Raw genomic sequence first — 24,844 nt, 5'->3', positions numbered from 1 at the left:
TCTGTTACGAAGGAGTTTCAGTCAAAAAAAACTGTGTCATTTGGTTCAAAAATGGAAAAATTACGTATTTCATGCCAAAAGATAGTCTGAATGGGGCATGCCGGGACTTAAAATGGGCGCGGGAGGATTTCTGCAGTTTCCAAAAGGTTAAGAAGTCGAGATAATTTTTTTTTGGTTTGGTTTGTTAGAGTTCAACAGTCTCTGGAAAAGAGAAGTAAATCATGAGAACATTTGTTGCTTTGCTCTACGTGTAATGCAGCTTTCCTCTGCTCTCCACTGACCTCCACCAGCCCGGCTCTGTGACAGTGAAGCAGGATTTGAACTTCCTCCGATGGGTCCAGAGCTAAAACATTTCGGGAAGCCTCCCTCAGGGAGTTGGGTCGGCTTTATAATGTAAAAAGTAGAAGTAGTGGCAGAAAATGATGTCATAAGTTATGACAGAGACGCATTATAGTGATGACCAAACACCAAATTTCTTTCAGTAATTGAATCTTCAGTGTTTTTTTAATTTAAATGAGGGCAAAAACAATATGAGGGGTGGATACGGGTCACTTTTTATTTCTTGAACAAATTGGTTCCTTTCTTGGGCTTCTTTCTTCGTAAGAGGCTCCAGGGTTCCCATTTGTGAAAATATCCTTTGATAACATATCGTATGAGCGTCTCGAGACATATGTTCGAGGAAATAGATCAATTCAATGCCGGCACTGAGGCAGGTTGTAAGACCTTTAGCTCTCAATACATCACACACAACAGGAGAAAGTCAATGTAAATTGCTCATTCTGACGTGGAGATAACTTTCCTCCGAGGGCAAACATTGGCTGGATTTGGCTGTAAAAAGATCCTTTAATAAATGAGGCACTAGGCCTGGTGTGAGGCCAGAGCATCTGATCTGTTTATCGTCAAGGTTAGACCGCAGCAGGCTCCGCGTTCTTCTTTTATTCCTGAGATGGAACAGCGTGGATTAGACGAGGTTGCGTTTTTCATTGCCGTGTTTCTCAAGGCGCTCCAGCACATACCTGGACCAAAAAGGATTTAGCGAAGAACTTCGGGGTCCAGCAGATAGATCCATAGTGTCTGGACACAAATATCACTTTCAATTCCATTTCCACAAGAGTGCTGCGTGGCCGAGACACGGCAGATGAAGCAAACAACGTTTATTTCCATCTTTTTCAGACTGAACGTTGAGCATTAGGTCGTCTGGACGGATGTTGTATTTCTTACTGTCAGCGGGAACCGTTACGAAAGTAAAACAGCGATTTTCTCAGAGTTCCTAGTCGGAAATGCCCTTGTACTGCTTCAGCACATGTTTTAGCTGTTTTGGATCACGGAAAGTTAAAAAAAAAAACGTGCACAGAGTTCAGTTTAAATAATTTGGGTCTCTTTTCTCCTTCAGTGGCTCCTCTCTCCTCCCCTCCCAAATGACAGGCTGTATTTATCACTTCATGTGTCATATTCATAATCATTTGATGGATTATTCAGTATTAAACACATCTGGAAGTTCGCCATCGTCGAAGTATTTCAAAATTTCAGCAAGTCGGGCGTAACTGTCAGGAGTCGTGCGGTCGCACCGCAAATACTAAATCACCTCTATGTCAAATTTAACCAACAGAATAACAGAATAAGTCTGTACTGGTCCAAAGAGGCGTGTTAATAAAGGAATGAATGAACTGTGTAGACTTGAGTTTTTGGTCTCAATTTCTACTTCCAAGTCTCCTTCAATACAGCATGATGTTCGTTTAGTAAATCATAGTACATTTCACGAGGGAATATGCTTTTGGGTGTGGCTAACCCAGTTGCTACCACATCATCCTGTCAGTCAGGATCGAGGCGTAGCGATGCGTCTCCCTCCCAAGCTCCACCCACTCGTCCAAATATGGTCACTTTTGGCGAGAACAAAAATTGAAAACGGTAGTCGACGAATCAATGGGAGACGTCACGGTGGCTCTGTCCACTTCTTATATACAGTCTCTGCTGATAGAGAGTATGCTATGCTATGCTATGCTATGCTATGCTATGCTAAACACACCGTTTATTTAATTTCTTGCATTTTTGCGATCCAACACCGCAACACAAAGAAATCCCAGACTTGACAGCCCTGCCGTGCCCGTTACGGTCACTACGCTCTGAATGAACAATTGAGGTTAAACTGTATTCGACCCGGACCGGGTCAGTCCAACAGTGTAATGTCTTCCCACCGCTCCGCCGTGTTCAGACGGGCTGGACGCTTCCCAATCATTTCTCTTTTTCTTCTCTTATTTCTTCACCTGGCACCACTGTCTCATACTCAAATAATCTGGGAAAGAGAGCTATTTCTGCACTTTTAAATTGAAGATGGCATGTTAACCATTTGGAAAAAGTCACACCTTCCCAAAGAAAGCGGGCCGAGTTGCTACCAAAACAGTGAAGCAAATTATGGTACTTAAAAGCACTTAAATCATGTCACCACTTACCCTGAGGCGATGCAATTTAACGGAAAGGACAACAATGATATTTAAGAGGATTTATTTGTCTCCAAAGAAACTTTTTTCAAACCGTGTGTCAGTGTCTCTACTTTTGTGCAATGTCATGCCTCTGTCTCGGAGCGGTTTGCGGTGTTGTGCAGAATTAAATCGGCACTGCTCTCACCAGCTAAACAAAGTCCTTGCCGGCCGCAGGCCTCCTTCTCCTGCACCGCGGGTTTTGCTTTGTTTCTTTTTCAACCGCAAACCAGCTCGATCTCTCGCTCCGTGATGATTGTTCTGGAAGTTTTGTGTTCTCGTTCTGCCTTTCTTCCCCGGAGGTCGAATGTCAGCCGCGCCGAATCCAAACATGGTTCGTACCCAGATCCGGAGCGACGCGAGCGTTTATGAGTCTGTGTGAATTGCGTCTGTATTGTCTGCGCGGGCGGCTACAGCCGGTTTATGATGATGAGAGTTGATTTGCTGCTGCTTTCTGAGCCCTCTCCCTCTAAACACTCTCAGCTGTGGGGTCCAATCCGACAGGACCGATGGGCTCCACTAAACTGTAAACCGTCCTTTCAGTTGATTGGCACGTTGCTCTGGTTTACGTACCCTGCATGTCTCATTGCTGCAGAAGATAACACCCATGGTGTCACGCTGCCTGCTCAGATTAAGTAAGGGGACGATGGTAAAAGTCACGGTGACGTGATTGATTTTTTATTGCTTCCATACTTTAAGCTTCTTTCGTTGTTACAATGATGTATCTCCCCCACTGGGGTCATCTTAGTTTTGTATTCCCTAACACACCAGAAGTTCATCAGCACCAATAGGAGTAGTGGCTGGAGCTGAAAAGTATTACTTACATCAGAACAAACGCGCCGATTTCCAGCACCTGAACAAAACCCTGAACAGCAGCGCTCAGTGGGATTATCAGTATCTCAAGTGTTCATTGCTGCGTCCCGGCCAAGCTAAGGCAAGTTGGAAGCGTAGCGTCATACATGGAAATTCAAAGTGAAAGTTTTATGATGAAGGATCCTCCAAATGTACATGTTTCACCTGATGTATAGCCGGGTAACTGAAAGACGAGAGGATTTGCTGCTTTTCTTTGACTTATAGACGATAGTAAACTGAACATCTTGAAGGCTCTAGACTGATGTGAGACTCTTGTCTGGCTCATGTCACTAATCCTACAGTCCAGAGATTAATCAGTTATAAGATGATGAATTTTAAATTGATCAATCTAGGATGAAAATAACCACAAGTTGCAGCACTAAAATGATTCAAAGGTGTGATGACGCAGACTGTTCGGACATCTGCTCGACAATATGCGCAAATGCAAAAAGAAAAAGTGCCGGTCCAGAAGCTGTCATCGCTTCAGACGATGCTCGAGCGAGAAAGTGGTCTCCTAGCACATGTTGTAACACTGAATCCGTTTCCTGGCATTTCTCAAGTGCATCTCCTCTTTCTGGCGCCTTAAGTAAGCCAACCGAGTGAAGACAGTTAAGGGATTAGCACCGCGCCAGCACTCGTCTTCCCACTTGTCCTTTCATAGTTTACTTTCTTCCACAAACGCAAATCTACAGCACAGCAAAGTTCAGAGCATGATGCGGTCAGATGAAAACAGATTTCAAACTGGATTTGAGAGAGAGAGAGAGAGAGAGAGAGAGAGAGAGAGAGAGAGAGAGAGAGAGAGAGAGAGAGAGAGAGAGAGAGAGAGAGAGAGAGAGAGAGAGAGAGAGAGAGAGAGAAGGAATGCTTACAATCTGTGTTTCTTGACTTTGTTTACAGAAATATCTCAAGGCTGAGTCACACAGACTTTGGTCATTTCGGGAGAATTCTCCGTGAGGGTCTCTGATACCATCACACTGTTGGCCCCTTCCACACATTTTTGCTTTAAAATTCACCATTCATCTGTTGTAGATGAGGTGATTACTCACTCACTCACTCACTTCCTACGCGTGCAGATGACCTGACTAAATCTTCATCAGCGTCACTAAACATTAGCGCTGTTCATCGCTGAACGCTTCTGGTCTTTTGAGCCTGTTTGCGCTCGGTAGATCTCCACCGGTCCAACGCATGATGCTTTATTACCATTTTAACCACAACCACTTCCTGGCTCGACTCATTATACCATCCATGCAGGGTTTGCCTCTGTGAGCATGTGATTGAAGGCAGGAAGGCCTCTTTACAACTGGCATTCACATGCAACTCATATTAGATATACTGTAGCTGCATTTAAAACGTTACGTGAGCATCTTGAATCCACGTTATTAAAATATTGGTCCATCCTGTGTTTCCTGATTCAGTGTGGATGAACGTTTGTCAGGCTATGTGGTTAGAAATCTCTTTCAATCATTCCAGGAATTAACACAAAATTGACAAAATGTTGCTTTTACTTATTACATTTTTAGCCAATCCATTTATTGGTTATGCAACGATTGATCAAATTGGAATCATGTGTGCAATTCTTTCCACATAAAGCGATCCAGTACAGAACCATTGTTACAAGCCGAGGCAGAGCAAACCACAACTATACCAGAATAAGATGAAGTTAAACTTTCTCTGCAGCTGAAGCGGTCTTCTCAGCTCAACCTCCAGATCGCGTTTCACCTCGAATGACCTCCACTAAACAAAAAGTTCCTTTGGCGTTGCAAATTTCAAGTCGCAAACGGCGACTTATGGTTCTGAAAAGTAAAGCCAATGTGGAAGAGTAACTTGCATTACTTCTAATGGCCAGCAGGGGTTGACTCCTGTTGCTCCAAGTCTACGACAAAATGACCCTACTTCATGACTTTATGCCCTCAATCGCATCAAAACAAACAAACTAATGGTGCATTTTGTTTCTTTATTTAGATTAAACTTGTTCGACATGAGCCGGTCCTGTGCTTGTTCTGGACCTTTAGCCTCTGGCACCTGTCATCCACAGTAATATAATTTCTGTGTCAATGATATGTAATGAAGAGTCTGTCAGCCACCTATGAGACAATATTAACATCTGAAGAATGTGAAGTCCTACCAATGCAAACCCAGTAATTTGCAGCCATGACTTTGTAAAGACCACACAAGCTTCAAACTTGCACTCGGGTGTATTTTAGTCAGTGAGCATTGTTTGCTGGTTTTAGTTGTTGAACTGCACGGTTGGGGTTTGCGTGTGTCGCTAAGTGAACCGCAGTTTTTGTTGAGTTTTAGACGTTGCTTTGCGTTTTATGCAATCCGTAAAACTTCCTAAAAGGGTTTACTGAAGGTCAGTTATTTTGCTGACACATCAGTTATTCCCTCTCTTTTCCTGAAAGCCAAACGTCTCTGCTCATTAGACCGGCCACGCCAGCTTTTACTGTATTCCTCGTCGGACATGAAGGCCTGTCACGAGATGCCTGGAGAGTGGATACCGGTGGTTTTAAAAGGTCATGCCACAGTCTATGTTTATAGCACCATTTGGACATCCTGCCAAACAAAAATTCATGTTTGTTTTATTGTCTTTGTTTTCATGTTCAGAAAGAACACGGCGGAAATGTTCTAGACCTTGTCAACATGTTTGGAAACCCTGAAAGTGGTCTTCAAGAAGAGGTGTACATTCCCGACCAAAGACCAAACCCCGAACCCCGCCCCGTGCTTGTCATACTAGAAATGTTAAAATTGTCCTGTAATGAGACCCGACTGAGACCGACTCGGGTCCAGGTCTGGACTCCATCTGCACTCAACTCTACAGCTTCTTTCTTTCCTCGCTGGATTCAAATTCTCAGTTTTTGCTCCGCAGAGACAGAAGCCAGGCCTCCGTCTAGTAGCCTGAGTATTAACGCCGGGTTGAGGTCAGGTCAGATGAAATAAACAACACGTTTCGTACGTGCTAAGTGTTATTGGGCAGCGCGCGTAATCAAAGAGATTTGATGGATGTTTTGAGCTTTGTTCTAACCAGAGAAGGTCAGCGAGGTTAGCGTTGAGAAATCAACCCTGACCTTGTCCTTGTCAAAAATGATCACGTCTGGTCCTTTTAGGGTAAAAGGGAAAACATGAGGGGACACACTTAACCCGTCGAAAACTGTGGAACCGATTTTGTCTCTCGACCTCTTTCTCCCTGTGTTTGACTCGTCGTAGGAACCCCAAACTGTATGTATTTGTTCCGCAAAGTCATGGAAAAAATTGTATATCTGCAAAAAATCACTTAACATCCAGCATGATATGAACCAGATTCCCCAAAAATGCGTCCTAGAGCGTCAATAAGACACCTTTCTAAAAAAAATTAGGACCTAAAAAATCGGAATCTGAAACAAAAATCACTATAAAAACAAAACCTTGGCCTGTTAAAAAAGAGTTTCAGTCAAAAAACTGTGTCGCTCGGTTCAAAAATGAAAAAAAATTACGTATTTTATGCCAAAAGATTGTCTGAATGGGGCATGCTGGGACTTAAAATGGGCGCGGGAGGATTTTTGCGTACGGTTTCCAAAAGGTTGAGTGGCTGTGAGCACCAGCCTCCTCTACTGGTGTCCTGCAGACTCCGTTCCTCCTCTTTGGACAGTAGTGTGTGGTTGGGGGTGTAGGACGAGGCCACAGGGGAGCATCTCCGGTGTCACGGCCCCTCTGAGAGTTTCAAGCAGTTGAAATAACACAGATGGGGAGACAGAGTCCGCTCGCAGGGTGAACCATATCCTGACTTGATCCCGATTTAAACGTCTAACTGGCCAATTTGCTGACTGACTGATTGACTCGCTGGGATGATTGCTGCACATATTGACAGCTGATGGCTCGGAGATTCCAGCTCGTGTTGTGTGTATTTTGTATGTGATGCATGTACGGGGCTCCGTTTGTGTGAACCTTGCTCTTTGACACCTTCAATGCAGGGCTTAAGATAAAGTAGGGGTTATCGCGCGGGTCTTAAGCTTCCTCTCATCTCCTTTGTTTCCTCTTTGGATTTACGGCAGCAGACTTGGCTCTCACCTCAACTCTGGAGCCCACGTGGTCTCAGCACATACTTGCTACACTAACACACACAAAGGTGCTTGTGAAACCCCCGTGTTAGCAGTGGTGATGCTTTGCTAAGTTGTAAAAAAAAAAGGCCAAATGAACGCCGGACTCGTTCAGACAAAAGTGCACAAACTAAAGAGTGATCAGCAGTTTAGAAAAAGAGCAACAACCCAGCAGATTAGAGATAAAACAAAAGGAGCTATGCAGCTAAACAGACTGTCGTTGAGACTAACAAGACACACATACACAGAGTAAACTGCAGATAAAGACGTGGAAGACCCAGTTAATGAGGGAGAACAGATTGTAGTATGTTGTTGCGACGGCTTTCTTCACATCCTAACATCATGGAGACTCTCGCGCATTTATCAGTTTACTACATAACTCTGCAATTAACATTTATTCAAGATTTTAACAACAGTGATACGATGCATTTCTGTCACACACAAATGAAAATGCTGACGCATTTTTCTTTGGTAGTAATCTGACACTTGAAACACAGAAAATTCAGCAGAAACTGTTGGAACAGGAGCGGAGATGGATAAAAGAACAACTCTCTTAACACTGTCCAGATCCCCAGAACCGGTTTTAATGCCCAGTTTTGGCCAAACTAAATCCATCTACTCTAGTTTCTCAACCTCAGCAGTCTGACTGCACTGTTGAGCTCTTTGTAGCTATGTGAAATATAAAGATGGGCGTATTTATTTTGAGCACAAAGCACACTTAAATGTACACGACAACTTGAAATCTCTTTAATTGTCATGAACATTTTGGGATCCATGAGAAAAAGTTTGAGCGGCCTCGTATTGCGCAAACGTCCCACAGCAAACCTTTAGGAGTTTATCAACTTGAAAGCACAAAAAGGAAAGGCAGAATTAGGGAGACTAGTTTCTTTAAAGTGTGTTGCTGTGGAGAAGCGAATATTACTCCATCTGATGTACTTTTGTTTGTAACGACAACATCTTATTGGGCTGATCAGTGCTTACAAGGATCATTGAGCATATATCACATTATTTTGAAAAAAAGGGCCAATCAAGAAGGAAAGAGGCAATTTTAAAACGACAAATCTGCAAAATAAATAAGCAGGAAAGGAAGAACAGGACAGGAAGGTGGCAGATTTGGAAACAGGACTGAAAGTAAAGGAGGGCGGGCTTTGGAAAGCGAGGTACCTGTTTGATCCAAAATAAAGTTGCACCCTGGCAAGCCGAGTGCACTGCTCAGTGGGGGATATGGCTGGAAAACCACATAAAAGTTTTTTTGGGGGTTTCTAAAAAGAGCAAGATGGGGAAATCAGAGCAGGGAGTGTTTTTTCTCTCTCCTGCAAGTAGCTTCCCACTGTGATGTGCCATGTGGTGAGATGCTGACTGAGGCTTCTCCTGCCGAATGCTAACTGCTCAGTAGACACCGACATTAAATTCATGCCCCCCACTTTTTTCAGACTACATCTCGATCCATCCTGCTTGTATTCTACTTCTTGGTCAAACATCCATCCATTATCTGAACCGCTTATCCTCATTAGGGTCGCAGGGACTTCTTAGTCATATTCTCTTTCATTCAGCTTTTTCCAGTTCGTACTTCCTCTCGCTCACTGGCTCTGTGACTCACGCCAGAGCTGCCGTGGAGCCCACAATGTCACTAACAGCACCCCCTGAATACAAAATCTCTCATTTTTTGACAAAAAAATAAAATAAAAAGTGATTTCAGAGAGAATCTGGCCAAAGCTACTTCCATTGACCAGTCTGCGTTGGAGGGGGCGGGGCTAAGCGAAGGGTCAATTCAAGTCTTCAGTTCATGTTCCCCATCACGATCACTATCATGGTGTTGCAAACCGCCTCGGCTCCCATACGAGCGCTAACGCAGGAATTTTCAAGTAAGTAAGGACATCGTTGGACAACTTCGAGTACATAACGAGAAACACACACAGATAAACATGCACGAGGAGATGCACTTCACTCAAGCGCTCCTAAATCACGACGCACCAGATCAGTTGCACCTACGTTGCAAAAAGTTCAAACCCCAGGTGCTTTGTATCAGGGTTACAAAAGGGGCGTAGATGTAGAACATATGTTACAAACACATTAAAACCTCTAAAACAACAGCAGATAATTGCAATTACTCTTCAAGACATCCAGAATACTGATTACAAACTTTTTAAATAGAATACAAAAAGAGAAGAGATATAACGATGAAGTACATTAACAAAGCCGGGTTACGGGGGATGAATTCACCGGTGGGACTCTCGTCTCGTCTCGTCCAGATTTCCACTTGTTCACGGAGAACCAAAGGCCACAACTGCCGGCCTCGTCCGTGCAAAGTTGATTATGTAAGCGACAATGAAAGGCTGTAAATGCAATCTAAAAATATGACCTCTCTGCTTAAAGACTGCTCGTTTGAGTAGTTAAGTTTAAACATAACGGTAACATTTATGTGACTAAGAGCTGGCCATGACTATGCCTGTGTCCATATGTCCTGTTGTGTGGGTGGAGAGTCACATCAATCATCACACCTGCCCTACTCACCAGCCCATAGAGGCCTACCACGACACTCCAATGGAGTCAAGCTATTCACTATTATCATTTACACCCATGCTTTTTTCGACTGTAGGGTTATAGAAGCTCGGCCTTACTACTGAACGCAGCCTGTGCACGCTAACGTCGGCATGTAACGTAAGTCAAGATGAACGTTCCTCGGACTGTGACGTCAAACAAGCTCAATTCCATATTCCTGCTCACGTCTTGCCTCATTGTCAAAGACAAACAGCGTGGGTGTTAGTTTTGCCCGGTGAAGTGTTTTAACACACTTTCACACAAGCTAGTATTTGTGTCAATGAACCGGACCGGAAACTTGTGTCTCTTTTCGCCCACTGTGTCTGAGAGACAGACGCAGAGAGAAATGAAGCAGAGTGCATCACATCATTTAAGTGCTATTCATCTGTTTCTGGTTGTGGAGACAGAGGGCTGCTTTCTATAGTAGCAGGTGATGAGAAGCAGACGTGTGTGTGTGTGCGTGTGTGTGTGTGTGTGTGTGTGTGTGTGTCCACATGTTCTCTTCTCTGCATGCTGTATGTTGCCTATGTGTGTCTCGTACTGTAAAATGCGGACCTGGACGTTAAGGGCCTGCTGGGATCTGCAGTCAGAGGTCCATCTCTTACGAGCCATAAAAGCAGCTATTACATCGCTGCTGTTGCTGATAAAGTAACTCAAGTAAAAACATACTACTGCGTGTTCTAGTTCTTCTCATGTGGAAAAAAAGCGCATCTGTATCTCCCCTTCCTGTCTCAGAGACGAGCTGTTTGTACGTGCCATCACCGCTCAATAAAACCTGCACGCTCTTCATTTCACCAGGAGCCCCAGCGGCTCGTCCTCCACCGAACGGATCGACGCAAGAAAATGGACAAACATTAAACAATAAAATTAGGGGCTTAAGCCAGTTATGTCAAACGGCAGGAAACGTGTGACTGAAGAATGGACGGAGGTGATTTGATTTAGGTTTCAAACAGGCAACAAGGACCAGATGCCTCCACCGGTGTGTGTTTTTGTGCGTCTCTATCTACAAATATATGTCCATAAGGGAAGAGGGGGGGGGTGTTTTGCTCTGTGGATGTCTGGGTCGAATATCACGACATCGGAGACTTTTCGTGTCTGCCTGCGTGTGCGCGCTCACAGGTGCGCGTCAATATGAGATCATCCTTCAGGCTCGTAAACCTGCGCAGGAGGGCGGATGCCGTCTGACTTTGTGGAATTGAGTTGGACGTTTGGTAAACTGTAAACATGTGTGTGTGTGTCTGTGTGTTTGTGTGTGTGTGGCATCAACACATTGTGATTAAATCCCCTCTAACAGCAGTCTACGGTAGATCCAGAGCATATTAGTGAAGCACCGACAGCTCTGTCTTCAGCTCGGTCCTCATCGTTATAACTCAAGTCATTTTTTGGGGCCTTTAGCTTGGAGTTAAAAACGCTTGTTGAAATCTCTGCTCCCGACAAGTGGAAACAAATGTCCGACTCGAACATGAGGGCAACACATTCGATCCGCTCGCCGATTGTTTTTCGCTGCGTCCAGAGGTCCAGAGGTCCAGAGGGGCGGTGCGTTCAAAGCGTCGCTCTCTTTCCTCCCTCTGGGACTCTTTGTGTACCTCGGACGGCAATTAACAAAGGCCGAGCTCGCCCTTTCTCACACTTCGGAGTATAAAAAAAAGCGATGCCGCTCTGCGATTCGCTGTTTCATTACTCTGAGAAGCACTCAAACGCCGTCTTCGTTTTCTCAGAGAATTTTTTTTTTTTACGAGGCCTTTGAGTTACGCTTCCTGTGTTTAATGGCGGTACTGTCTTCCTACGGCTGCGGACCAGAGTCGGACCTCCCAAAAAACTCCAGTCATCGTCTTCCACCTTTTTCTGATTAGCGTGCACCTGAACGGCCCTCTGGACAAGCAGAGGCTGTGTTTTTTTCCCCCTGTATTTTTTTGTGTGTGCATACAATCTGCTGTCGATTAACTCCTTTCACTCCCTTTATGGCTGCGCTGTCACTCTCAATATCTTGGCAAAAACAAATCACTGGCCAATTGATTACAGGCTGGGACGGCATTGTTGTTGCACTATTGTTTGAAGCTGGCAAGCCCAGCGAGGAGCATGTTACTGCTCGCACGGAGCTTTGTGTCAAAATATAGTGTAACAGCTGGGGAGTTACAAGTGAAAACAGTTGCAACTTTCAACATTATAGCAGCCACAAGGCCATGCACAAGATCGAGAGGGCCCGCTTATCTTATCAGTCCATTACTTTGAGCCTCAGTTACAGTCTCCAGAGGGGATTTTTTCTTTTTTGTCTGGCATGAAAACTCCACCAGACACGTCATTATGAGCGATCTGTCGTTAGCGTGAGCTCACCGCTTAGCTGCTCTCAATTACCCTTATCTCGCACCGACCCATCCCACGTTGGCCACTGTTACTCTCATTCATGAATGTGTTTTATTGGCATTTGTACACGTATAAAACACATGATTCAAGCGTCCAATAAAACAAGTGTTACTTTTGACAGCTTCTCTTTTTCTGCCACACACACACACACACACACACACACACACACACACACACACACACACTGACTGGTGACTGTAGTGATATCATCCAATTATTTTTATGCTGATATCTCATGCCAAACATGACACGATGAAAAACGGTGGAAACTAGCATGGCCTGGAAACTAGCTTGGCCTCAAAACTAGCGTGGCCTGAAACTAGCGTGGCCTGAAACTAGCGTGGCCTGAAACTAGCATGGCCTGGAACTAGCGTGGCCTCAAAACCAGGGTGGCCTGAAACTAGCGTGGCCTCAAAACTACCGTGGCCTGAAACTAGCATGGCCTGGAAACTAGCGTGGCCTGGAAACTAGCGTGGCCTGAAACTAGCATGGCCTGGAAACTAGCTTGACCTGGAAACTAGCATGGCCTGAAACTAGTGTGGCCTGGAACTAGCATGGCCTGGAACTAGCGTGGCCTCAAAACTAGCGTGGCCTGAAACTAGCGTGGCCTGAAACTAGCATGGCCTGGAACTAGCGTGGCCTCAAAACTAGCGTGGCCTGAAACTAGCGTGGCCTGAAACTAGCATGGCCTGGAACTAGCGTGGCCTCAAAACTAGCGTGGCCTGGAACTACCATGGCCTGGAACTAGCATGGCCTGGAACTAGCGTGGCCTGGAAACTAGCGTGGCCTGAAACTAGCGTGGCCTGAAACTAGCGTGGCCTGAAAACTAGTGTGGCCTGAAACTAGCGTGGCCTGGTATATATAGCCATATTGCAATATTTCCCGCAGCTTCCCAGATACGGTCTCAATGCAGGCAGGAGGCACTAACATCTGGTGTCAGTGGGCCAGTGAGTAAATCAGAGTCTTTCTGGTCTAAATCATTACAGCTGTTACATACATTACAAATGCCATCTGGTAAATATTTGCCCATCAGACAGAAAGAAATGTGTTTAGCTGACATGTAAACTCAATATTGGTCAATGCAAGAACTTTATGATTCAGAAGGGCTTTGATTCACTTAAGTCATCATGGAAACCCACCTAATTTACATTTTCATAAGTGGCATCATTGTAAACACTCCCATTTGTCTGCTGATTGTCGGATCGTCAGTGATGCCGCATTCCTGCTGTGATACTGAGCTCGGACGAGGTCTCGGAGACCAGAGACGGCTGGAAGGGGCCCAGTACACGGTCATCACCGTCATGAAATCCTTCCTGTAAAAAATGTGAATGGAGCCGGCTCTCGATGGGCCAAAGCGCTTACAAACCCAAACCACAGCACTCATGAGCCAATTTGAAAATCTGGCATGCGAGTGTGAAAATGAGTCACTCTGAAATCTGGTCAGTGGTTTCAGGCATTGGTAATTTACTAAATGTCACAATGAGGTGGGGAGACTCTACATCATTTTTAGTTATCAAGAAACTCTGGTCTGTGGTATGTGAGGTTTTGTGTTTAATGGAACAAGAAGCAGACAGAGGGTGTGGTGTCAGACACTTTATCGGTGCAATATAAGGGATTAATGTAGCAGCAAACAACTATTTGCTAAGGATATAGTGTAGTACAATTTATAGTAGCACCATTTAGTGCTACAATTTCTACCTAAGCAGAGAATAAAGTCACTCTCCCGCTGTGTGTGTGTTGTAAACAAGCACAAGGAAGCTTGGATGAAGCCGTCCTGACCGATGGGATCCCTGGTTAATAATGTTAGCTATGCCGTAGTTCTTTTGCCATAGTTTGCACTGTTAGCACTAGTAGCAGTAGCGCCGTTAGCAGCTCAGCAGTCACCATGTATAAATCGTATTCAAAATGTGTTCAATGGTTGTGTCAAACTGTTACGCTGAACCTGCAATGGTAGCGGTTAGCCAAGTAAAGAAAGCAAAGAAAGGGGATTAGGATGGGAGAAGGGCAGGAGACATGCTGGAAAGATGAGAGTGGGGAGAGGTGAGGCATAACAGAGAGGAGGAGGAGGAGGAAGAGGAGGAGCGCAGGTCAGCTTGTGTTCTGGTGGAAGTGGTTCAGACCTCCTGTGCTCCCAGTCAAAGCTTCCTCTGTTAGACCAGAGCGCTGATGTTCCCCCTGAGGCCAGGGTCCTGGAAGTGGGCTGGCAGAGCAAATAAACACAGAGGAGGTGCTCACGCTCGCTACGCTAACACCTTCACATATGTATACTCACAAGAGTTTAAAATGAATACACACTCACACACACATTTATACGGAGCTCCGCATGCTAGTGGGCGCAACACCTTTCGGAGGAAGGCGATGTAGAGGCTGGTTGTGTTTTATTTGTGGAGATCAAACCTCCACAATCACGGGAGGATTGTTTTGAGTGTAAAGATTGGAGGCAAATGGGTGGAAAAGTACACATTAGCTCAGCTTTCTTATAAAGTAGTATACATTTGCTTTCACCTGGGATTTATAAAACACAAAAAGGGCTTGTAGAAGAAGAAAGAAAACTCTGGAAATTCCATCATTTTGAAAAGACAAAAACAAAAGAGAGCTTGACATCAGGAATGAGCGATGCTGACTCCCAAAAGAACATATAAGGAAAAGACGTGGCGGCCCTCCCAAAAAATGTGTTTTATTGTTGATCTCATGCTAATGTGTTTCTGCGCAATCCATCATCACACCATCACGCGCGACGCCACCGGCCAAGTTTTTGAACTGCGTGCGACTGTGTGTTGCTGGGCAAAATAAGTCAATTACAGCAGGGTTTGATGAATACAGCATGCTGTAATTATAACACGTACAAGCCACATCAGTAAGAGGCATCCATCAAACTGACAGGACACACACACACACACACACACACACACACATGGCCTGGTCTTCTGTCCTGGCGTGTCAAGAGGCCATTGACCTCCACTGAGCTCCACTTCCTGTGTTCTCACAAACGGAGTCCCACGAGGGAAACTCTGAGCTGACAGCAACCTTCATCCCTGTCTTTCAACCACCATCCTCCTCCTCCTCCCGTCGGGGTCCTCCTCCCTCACTTCTTATATCCCCATTGTCTTAACATGCCCCCGCAGATCTTTCCCAGATCCAGGCGACACACGGGAGATGGGATTCGTTTCGGCCTCTCATAATCTCCCTCACATGTAGAAACTCTACCTGCAAGCTATAAGAGAACGCCACCCTGAGACGTGAGCGGGACGCGTAACGCACAGTGACAGCATCGCCTATGGAAAGCATCATCCATCCTGAGCCTTTGCCCTCTGGACTCAGGACTCCTGTCTGGTTTGGGGACTCAGGGAGGCAGTGGGCTTTTCTTTCTTGGGGTGCTATAATAAATATCCTGTCTTTGTAGAGCATTCCTGCCTGCAAATGCGCAAATAAATCACAGTAAGGCTGGATGGGAAACCAAAACAGCGAGCACCACACACACACACACACCTACACACACACACACTGGAGACCCCCTCGCTAAAGTACATAATCTTCAGTGTAAAGTGATCCAGGCCCAGGGCTTGCCTCTGGGTCCTGTCTCGGTGTTTCGTCCAGTTTGTGCCGTGCTGATTTTGGCAGCGGCTGCCACGGCGGACTGGGAACCTGGCAGGTAGCTGCTGGGAAAAAAAAAAAAAGACACTTGATTTTTGCCAAACCTGAAAGAAATCTGTGAGCCACCACCAGCACAAGGGCCTAATGGGAGGAAGGTTGGTAGCCAAAGACTGGAGAGGAGGATGGAGGTTAGGATGCAGGTCAGTGTGGCACGCAGACTCAATGGATTTGTCTTCACCATTAGCATAGTTTCGCTGATTGTTACAGCTCCTTTCCCTCTGCAGGAGCTGCATCAAAGCCAATCAAGGTTTGTTTTTTTCTTTATGGATTTGGTCCATAATGTCCAGTCTGCTTCCAGTACTTTGTTTATTTTGTAAGTTATTGCGCTCTCGGTACACACAAGCTGTCAAAAACAGCAGCCAGCAGTCACAGTCAGCAATATCCACACTGACAGTGTGTCAGGGAAGCCAAGAGGCCGTCCAAATCCCCTGCAAACCAGTCTATCACCTTGTTTCTCCTCATTCAGCTAATCAGCTGTGCAACACGCACGTTACTACTAATTACAATACATCTGTATATGCAAACTTTTTTTTTTTTTGTTGGCCTTTTGGAGCTGCGTGCTGGTAAAGAAAACTGTGTGAAAAGATTTGAAACAACAAACAGAGAAATCTGTTTAACCCATTAAACCGAACAATCAGGCGGACGCCAGAAAAAGCAAATGTTGGCGTAGTGCGTTGATGCTTAGCACGGGATAGGTTTAATGTTTCTGCACCGTTTCATAAATGTGTTTCATGTCAGCCTCGTATCGCGCTCGCAGAAACGTACGACGCCGCTTAACGATGTGGCCGCTTAACGATGTGAAACGGTTGGCTGGGTTCAGGAAACACAACTGCGTGCTCATGGTGAGAACAAACATTGTGCTTTGTGTTAAAGTAATAACTCCCCAATTCCAAAGAAGCCTCACTGTTTGTCTCACGGTCTCCTGGATGAAAGTCCTCTGTCTGACCCGAGCACCGCCCTTTTTAACCAGCCCTTACTGTACTTTCACTATTTATGGACTCCGTCACTTCTCGCTGTGATTCGTTGCTCGCTCTGCGTCGAACGCCGATTCGCATTCGACGTGGTTTGCGGAAACAAACAATGACAGCGTGTTTTCCCTGGCGACATGACATGTTGGTGCTCTAGTTTAAAACTGGCTGTGAAAAGCTTTAAACAATCCTCCTGGCCGCCCGAAAAAAAATATCCCCCCTGAATGAAATAAAGATGGCGAAGGCCGACACCTCATCTGGTTTCATGGATGGAGGGCAACACGGCGGCCAACAACACGTCAGTCTGAGGAGAAGGGAGAGAGAGAGAGAGAGAGAGAGAGAGAGAGAGAGAGAGAGAGAGAGAGGCAGAGATTATGTCAACAACGACTGAACCGAAGGAGCGCGCTGTGAAACGAGAGGCCTAAAGAAAAGGCCTGGATGTAAATCGACATGTTTTAAATCACAGACTGTGTATAGCGCGGGTGAAGTAAAGTGCACAGAGAGGGCGGGAAAAAGGGAGGAAGAGGAGGAAGCTTGCTAGCATCATGGATCGCTCTCACTAACAAACTCTGACTGAAGTTAAAAGGCTGTACCCAATTACTGGATGGCATCCCAGCCCTCACACACACACACACACACACACACACACACACACATACACACATACACACGTGCAGATGTGGACACACACACGCACACGGTTAGATTGTTCTGGAAAGTATAGGTTACTTGTAGTTTTGAATCAAGGCTACTGATATTTTGCCAATATTCTGTGCCAATATTCAATTCAAAATACTACAATTTAACAGATACTGATACAAGACACACACACACACACACATAAGTCAGATCCCACCGAGTGTGAGGCTGTGTGTTTCCGAGGCCGTGTCATGTTGACCGGCATACTTTCACGTTCCAAAACAAAAACACACGGGTCACCTCTCCCTCCTCCCTCTTCTGCTTAGAGGCCCCACGACCTCCCTGTCCCGTCCATCACAATAACCCAGGGGGGGGGGGGCTGTCCATGAGGGCTGCTGCATTTCTGACTGACAGGCGGCCTGTCGATGTATGTGCACGTGCAGTGTGTTGTGTAGCGAGAGAGATCATTTGGCTTGGGGGCAGCTCTGTGGCTCTTTTGTTACGAGTAGTTTATTTCCCGCTGGATCTGTCACCGTCTTGGTTCTGGTCACTGGTCGGTTTCGCCGTGTTCCACGTGCAAGTTGTGATGCTTTTCCACTCGAGGTTTTCCGTATGTCAGGGTGTGCACGCGCGTGAGCGTGAAGGTTAGTGGCTTTGAAAGCACACGCAGAGGCCGTGTACGATCCAGAGTTGAGGTAAGAGTCAAGTCTAATGCTGTAAATCCAAAGGGAAACTAGAAAGGTGCACTCCAGGTGTCCTCTAGGTCTCCGCCAGGTGCGTCTGCACCGCCCCCTGCTGTAACGTGTGATTGAATAAACACAACCCACAGGTGGCTAACCCACAAGTCCAGACCGCAACTGTATCAGACGTGGGATTTTTTTTTTCGATTGCAGGTCTCACACATGCGGCGCTCATTTTAATCTATCGCTGTATTCAGGCTTCAAGTCTATTTGTCTGACACTATGCATGTAAACATGAGAGGTTTGATGCACTTTTTAAAAAAAAAGAAGCATAGAATAACTCTTTCATGGCACCAGAACAGCTTTGTGTGCAGTTTTGTTCGTTGGTTTGCCAAATACACTGTCCAAAACAATAAAAGTGGTCAAACAGGTCAGTCAGGAGCGACAAAATGATCGAAATACTGAAGATTCTTTGTGTTCTTAACTCACCTGCACAGATTATTGAATGCATCTCCTGTTTTCATCTTATCAGGAATACAAAGCAGTCTGCGTTCTTGGTAGTTGTTGGACTGGATACCAACACACAACCCGAGCCCTCTTCTGGGTTGAATGCAGTGTTTTCTCTTCTATCTGCACAAATAAAGAATTAAGATCTTGCAGGATTCATCTGCATCGATATCAATCCGGGGGTTTCCTGATCGGTGGATCCCAGTCTAGTTATCTGATGAGCCTTTTGGTCAAGAGTAAGAATTGTGTTTCAACAATATTAGCAATCTCAAAGTTTAGGATGGTCGGGATGAATTTACTTTTTGCGTTGAAATGCAAAGAGAGCTCGTCAACTTAAATGAATCTGATTTCACAGAAATTTGGACTTTTCCTGACCAGCAGTTGACTTGCATCTGCAGCGCATTATCCCTCCAGAGATGACCGACTGATGGATTTATTGACTGAACGAGTGGCATCTCAGCACACACTTTCCTGTCTCCTAAGCTCCTTGCCCGGCCGCATCCATCCCTCTCAACACTCCCGGCTACAGGCTGCAGATTGAAGCTCCTCTCATCTGGATCTCATCAGTTCAGGCCGGGCATCGCCACTTTATAATTTTTCATTCAGGAGAAGGAAGGAGGGGGGATCTCAGAGGGATTGAGGGTGACACTGCATAGAGGCTGGAGTAGAATAAAAGCAACTTGTTGTGTTGAAGGTCCGTGAATGAGGCAGCATGCTTAACTCCGCTTATGCAGTTTTTCCGGACAGGAGTCGTGCAATCTTCCTCTTTTTGTTGAGGTGTGTGTGATGTTTGTTGCGTTGCTCTGCTGCTCCAGTCTCCGAGCCAGAGTTCCTCTCCGTTTTTCCAACTGTAATGTCTGTAACATGTGGTGGATTGTTGCAGGACGGCTGGACGAGTGTCGTTGCCAAACGCTGAAAATCCATTTGGGGTAGAAATAGTTTTTTCTCTCAATATTCATTGCACAATGCTGCAGTTTATTAAAGAAAACTACTGCATCTACTGAACTGTTTCGAGCGCACGTCGAGGCTGTTTTTTACTTGAGCTTATTAGATCAGAGTTCAAGTTCTGGTCGGGTAACCAGAAGGGAAACGAGCCAAATCAGAAGAAAAACTATCGCCTGAACTGTTTCCACATATATTTACACGCGTCAGTGGACGAGGGAACAGACCAGCAGCCCTCAGGACACCTGGAGGGTCAATCTGTTAATACATGTTTGCAGTAGATAGTCTGGCTGCAGTTCCTTTATTATAAAGCCTCGGGCAACAAATGAAGAACCGACATATCATCAGGCTGGTTTCATCTGACCTAATTTAGCAACGTGTAGGACTACAAACAGTATTTTCTCTCTCTCTCGCTCTTGAATTTAATTTTCCGCATCTCTGCTGGCCGCCTCAGCAAATGGTTCTGACCAAGACTCCTCTGGTAAATCGCCCAAATTGTGTTTTTTACATTTTGGTTTTGCTACAGATCAAGCTAACACGTTGTAACACTCTAATGAACGGGTGCTGGTACAGGATGGGTTTTGTTACCTTTGGAAAGAGGCTTGCCAGATGCCCCCCTCTGTTTGCAGGCTTTATGCTAAGCTAAGCTAACCAAAAAAAAAACATGAGAGTGGCATTAATCCTCTCATCTGACTCTCGGCAAGACTGCAAATAAGCATTCATCAAAATGTCAAACTATGCCTTTAATAAGTGATAAGCCGATGGGCTCAAAATGGTGATAGAAATGCAAACGTCTGATTACTTTTTGTTTCGTTTTTTCAGGAGGAAATGCTGTGACGGATTCAGGTTTGTGATGGGCCAGTGCATACCTGAAAGTAGGTAAACCACACACTGTCCTCTAAGTCTGGCTCACAAACTCACATCTGATCGCACAATGTTTCAAATCTGATGTGATGTCTCTGACACAGCAGTTCCTATATTAAAACACAGCAGTTCCTATATTAAAACACAGCAGTTTCTATATTAAAACACAGCAGTTCCTATGTTAAAACAGCAGTTTCTATATTAAAGCACAGTGTTCCTATATTAAAGCACAGCAGTTTCTATGTTAAAACACAGCAGTTTCTATATTAAAAAAAGGCAAGACACAGCCTGGCCCCCACATTTGGCCTCCCAAGAAGAAGTCCACAAAATGTCAATACTGTGGTTGACTTTTATCCTTTTGTACTAATTGTGTTAAAGGAGTCGTGCCAAATAACTTGCATGTTGCAGCGCTCCAGAACAAACAAACATCCAACCAGTGAAGAAAACTTGTTGTAAAATGTCTAATTGTGAAATTTGGGGCTTACATAATCATGATCAGGGACGATGCAGCATCAATGCAGCCTGTGGGATACAGACAGTCGTGTGCCTCCTTTGAATAGCAGTGAGTCACATCGGCCACTAGAGGACACTGTTCCTCCATGAACACAACGGCCTTCATAAAGGATGGATTCAGTTGAAACCTGAGCCCTCACTCTAAGGCCATCAGAGAGGAAAGTCTTAAGTCTACTCTTAAATGAGGTGACTGTGTCTGCCCCCCGGACTAAAATGGGAAGCTGTTTCCACAGAAGAGGAGCTTGATAACTGAAAGCTCCCGTCCATCTTTTTCAAACTGTGGGAACCACAAGTAGCCCCGCATCCAGTGAGCACAGCTCTCTAGTGGGGTAATATGGTACTATGAGCTCTCTTGTGGGGTAATATGGTACTAAGAGCTCTCTAATGGGGTAATATGGTACTATGAGCTCTCTAGTGGGGTAATATGGTACTATGAGCTCTCTAGTGGGGTAATATGGTACTATGAGCTCTCTAGTGGGGTAATATGGTACTAAGAGCTCTCTAGTGGGGTAATATGGTACTAAGAGCTCTCTAGTGGGGTAATATGGTACTAAGAGCTCTCTTGTGGGGTAATATGGTACTATGAGCTCTCTAGTGGGGTAATATGGTACTAAGAGCTCTCTAGTGGGGTAATATGGTACTAAGAGCTCTCTTGTGGGGTAATATGGTACTATGAGCTCTCTTGTGGGGTAATATGGTACTATGAGCTCTCTAGTGGGGTAATATGGTACTAAGAGCTCTCTAGTGGGGTAATATGGTACTATGAGCTCTCTCATGGTGTAATATGGTACTATAAACTCTCTTGTGGGGTAATATGGTACTATGAGCTCTCTCATGGTGTAATATGGTACTATGAGCTCTCTTGTGGGGTAATATGGTACTACGACCTCTCTAGTGGGGTAATATGGTACTAAGAGCTCTCTAGTGGGGTAATATAGTACTATGAGCTCTTTAAGATATGATTGTGCACCATCTGCTCGCGGATGTAATCACTGTTTCATCTCAAACATTGAACACCCCACTTTATAGAGATGGATGGATTTCACTGACAGGAAGAGTAATCTGTTCCTGTGTAATCTGATAAGTAACTCATTTATGGGAGATAAGACACTATTCTCACTTTGAAAAATCACGTAATTAATCTTGTCGTCTTCAGCTTCTTCTCCCAAAAGCGTGAATGATGCTGCGATCCTGCCGCAGAGAAGTGCACGTGATGTGGTTTTCAAGTTGTTTCTAATCACTCTGACAAGCAGCACAGTAGATGTGCTGCTGCTCCACCACATCACCACTTCATCTACCTGGAACCATGTCTTGAGATGGATGTCCTTCTTGATGTATAGATTTACTTGATATGAACTGCAGTGCTGCCTGCTGGAGAACTGTGTCAGACGTATATCTAAACATGTTATGCAAAAAGGGGATATTACGACTATTATTACTGATTGCTGTGACGTTGCGTTCAGTGATCCTGTGTGACTTGCTCAGCTAACTCTCTCTCTCTCTCTCCCTCTCTCTCTCTCTCTCTCTCTCTCTAGGTGTGGATGTGTGTGCAGCGTCGCCCTGTGAGCAGCAGTGCACCGATAACTTTGGGCGCGTTGTCTGCACATGTTACCCCGGCTATCGCTTCGACCGAGATCGGCACCGCAACCACAAGTCTCCTTACTGCCTGGGTCAGTCCGCTCTCTTCCCATACATTACACATCACTCTCTCACTGGAAAAACAGTGCCCTCCTCCTGTTACTGTGACATTTGTTTGTTTAATATCAAATAAATCTCTCTCTGTCCCCCTCACACACACACAGACATAGATGAGTGCGAGCACCTCGGCGGCAGCAGGTGTGACCACGAGTGTGTGAACACGGCGGGCAGCTTCCTGTGTCGCTGTCACAGCGGCTACATCCTCGCACCGGACCAGCGCTCCTGCATCCCTGTGCACAACTGTGAGTTTGTCGTTTTTATTGATAGAGGTTTGGTTTCCCAGCGAGGCCACATGTTATTAACATGAATGTTTTGTGTTGCAGTGAGTTCATCGGGGAAGTCGGACACCCTGATGAGCGCCGGTACCTGCTCCTTCACCTGTGAGGATTTTGTGAACATGAAAAACAGTCTGCTGCAGCTCGAGCTGAGGCTGGGCTACACACCGTCACCCAACCAGGTAGCACGGCTACTTTAGACATGTGAACGGATTTGGACTGAGGTGTTAGAAATGGTTCATATGAAAGCTGAAACCCTCCCAAATTATGTTTAATATACTAAAATAAATTTGCTTCACTGAAGAAAGATTGATCGTTTAATGAAAACAGAAAGGTCAGATTTTGGCAAGACAAAAGTTGTGTCGCCTTCAGAGAGTAACGTGAAAATTGATCAAATAATTTACTTCAAATACAAAAATATGTTGCATAACATTAGTGAATTAAGTAGTGGTGGTGTGAGAGCCATATTTAATATCTTGTATGACTTCCATGAGCTCGAAGGACTGCATCCATGCGGTTCGACAATGATTCATACAATTTATTGATTTGACAAAGTCAAGTGACAAGACTTTTGTCGGGGACTGTATATTACATATTATATATATATATATATATATATATATATATATATATATATATATATATATATATATGGTCTTCCCTCTTTGTGTTTTTAGGTACCTGACCTGGACAACAGCAGTGATAAGCCGTCTCTGGGGAGGGCAGGAAAAGGTTTCGATAGCCCCCGTCTCCCTGGTCTACCTGGTCCTCCTGGAGCTCCTGGGGTCCCAGGTAATGTAAACTTCCAATAAGAAAAGAAACGCAAATGATCTACACAAACCCCTCTACACCTGATTAAAGCAGTAAAGCATTAAAAAAAAGGAAAAAGCAAGTTGACGATCAGCGTTTTCAAAGGAGCCGCCTGAGGAGCTCATAGCGTCGCAGTTTGTCTCCTTCACGCCGATGACGACGCCATTTTGAAATCGCTCTCTTTGTCTCTGTATCCATCCGTCCTCACCAGGACACCCAGGGGAACCAGGGAAGAGAGGGGACCCAGGGGACAGCGGCCCGCCTGGTCCACGAGGGGACATGGGCCCGATGGGTCCAGAGCCCGACCTGAAGCATTTGAAAAGAGGCCGCAGGGGGCCGGTGGTAAGAAAAGACCCAGAAACCCCGTCATGAAGGGATTTTAACATCATTTAGTTTCCCACTAAAGCTTCTACTTCAGAGCATCAGCGGTCACGTCCTCAGTGTATCAGCGGTTATAGGAACACGGGGTGTGAACACACACACGAGGCGGCGCAGTCGGCCGTTGTCCTTCACCTTTTCAGTTGCTATTCGTTTAAAACCGTATTTTTCTAATGTCTGAAAAAACTGTTGATCAAGATGTATCTTTAGAGCTGCGACAACCTCGTCATCTCTGGTTTTAAACACACTCACATTGACAAACCTTCCCATGTGTGTGTCTTGTCATTCATGCAGGGACCCACCGGGGCCACAGGAAGAGATGGACTCAAGGTCATTATTACATATAATCGATTTTTCTTGGATGTACTTTCATTTATTCCCCTCTTCTCACTTCTCTGCGTCGAGCTCGGTCGAGCTTCTGGTTTCTTTCTCTCTTGCTTATGGATATACTCTGACAATGATTACATTATATATACATATAATAGTTTTTTTTACATCAGCGAGTTGTTATCTGGGTTGATTTGTGCTCTTTCTCATCTGCAGGGTGACAGAGGAGCTCCGGGTCCAATAGGTCTACCTGTAAGTCAATAAAGTCAATTTATACACCTC

The 24,844-nt window shown here is 45.2% G+C and overlaps 1 protein-coding gene across 1 annotated transcript in view; it reads left to right on the top strand.

Annotated features, from left to right (window-relative positions):
* LOC137784153 (collagen and calcium-binding EGF domain-containing protein 1-like) overlaps nt 1–24,844 on the top strand; it is a 29,086-nt gene that overhangs the window by 2,528 nt on the left and 1,714 nt on the right. Inside the window, exons 3-10 of the mRNA XM_068574622.1 lie at nt 20,520–20,572; nt 22,610–22,744; nt 22,877–23,014; nt 23,096–23,229; nt 23,725–23,839; nt 24,069–24,199; nt 24,530–24,565; nt 24,779–24,814. Of these exons, the coding sequence (XP_068430723.1) occupies nt 20,520–20,572; nt 22,610–22,744; nt 22,877–23,014; nt 23,096–23,229; nt 23,725–23,839; nt 24,069–24,199; nt 24,530–24,565; nt 24,779–24,814 (778 nt within the window). The remainder of the gene's footprint in view (nt 1–20,519; nt 20,573–22,609; nt 22,745–22,876; nt 23,015–23,095; nt 23,230–23,724; nt 23,840–24,068; nt 24,200–24,529; nt 24,566–24,778; nt 24,815–24,844) is intronic.

Source organism: Clinocottus analis, unplaced genomic scaffold (genome assembly GCF_023055335.1).
Source record: "Clinocottus analis isolate CAN_PGR_092001 unplaced genomic scaffold, fCliAna1.0.p SCAF_1, whole genome shotgun sequence".
In the NCBI taxonomy this organism is placed as follows: Eukaryota; Metazoa; Chordata; class Actinopteri; order Perciformes; family Cottidae; genus Clinocottus; species Clinocottus analis.
The sequence above is the reverse complement of the archived record's forward strand: the minus strand, read 5'-3'. Positions and strand labels throughout refer to the sequence as shown.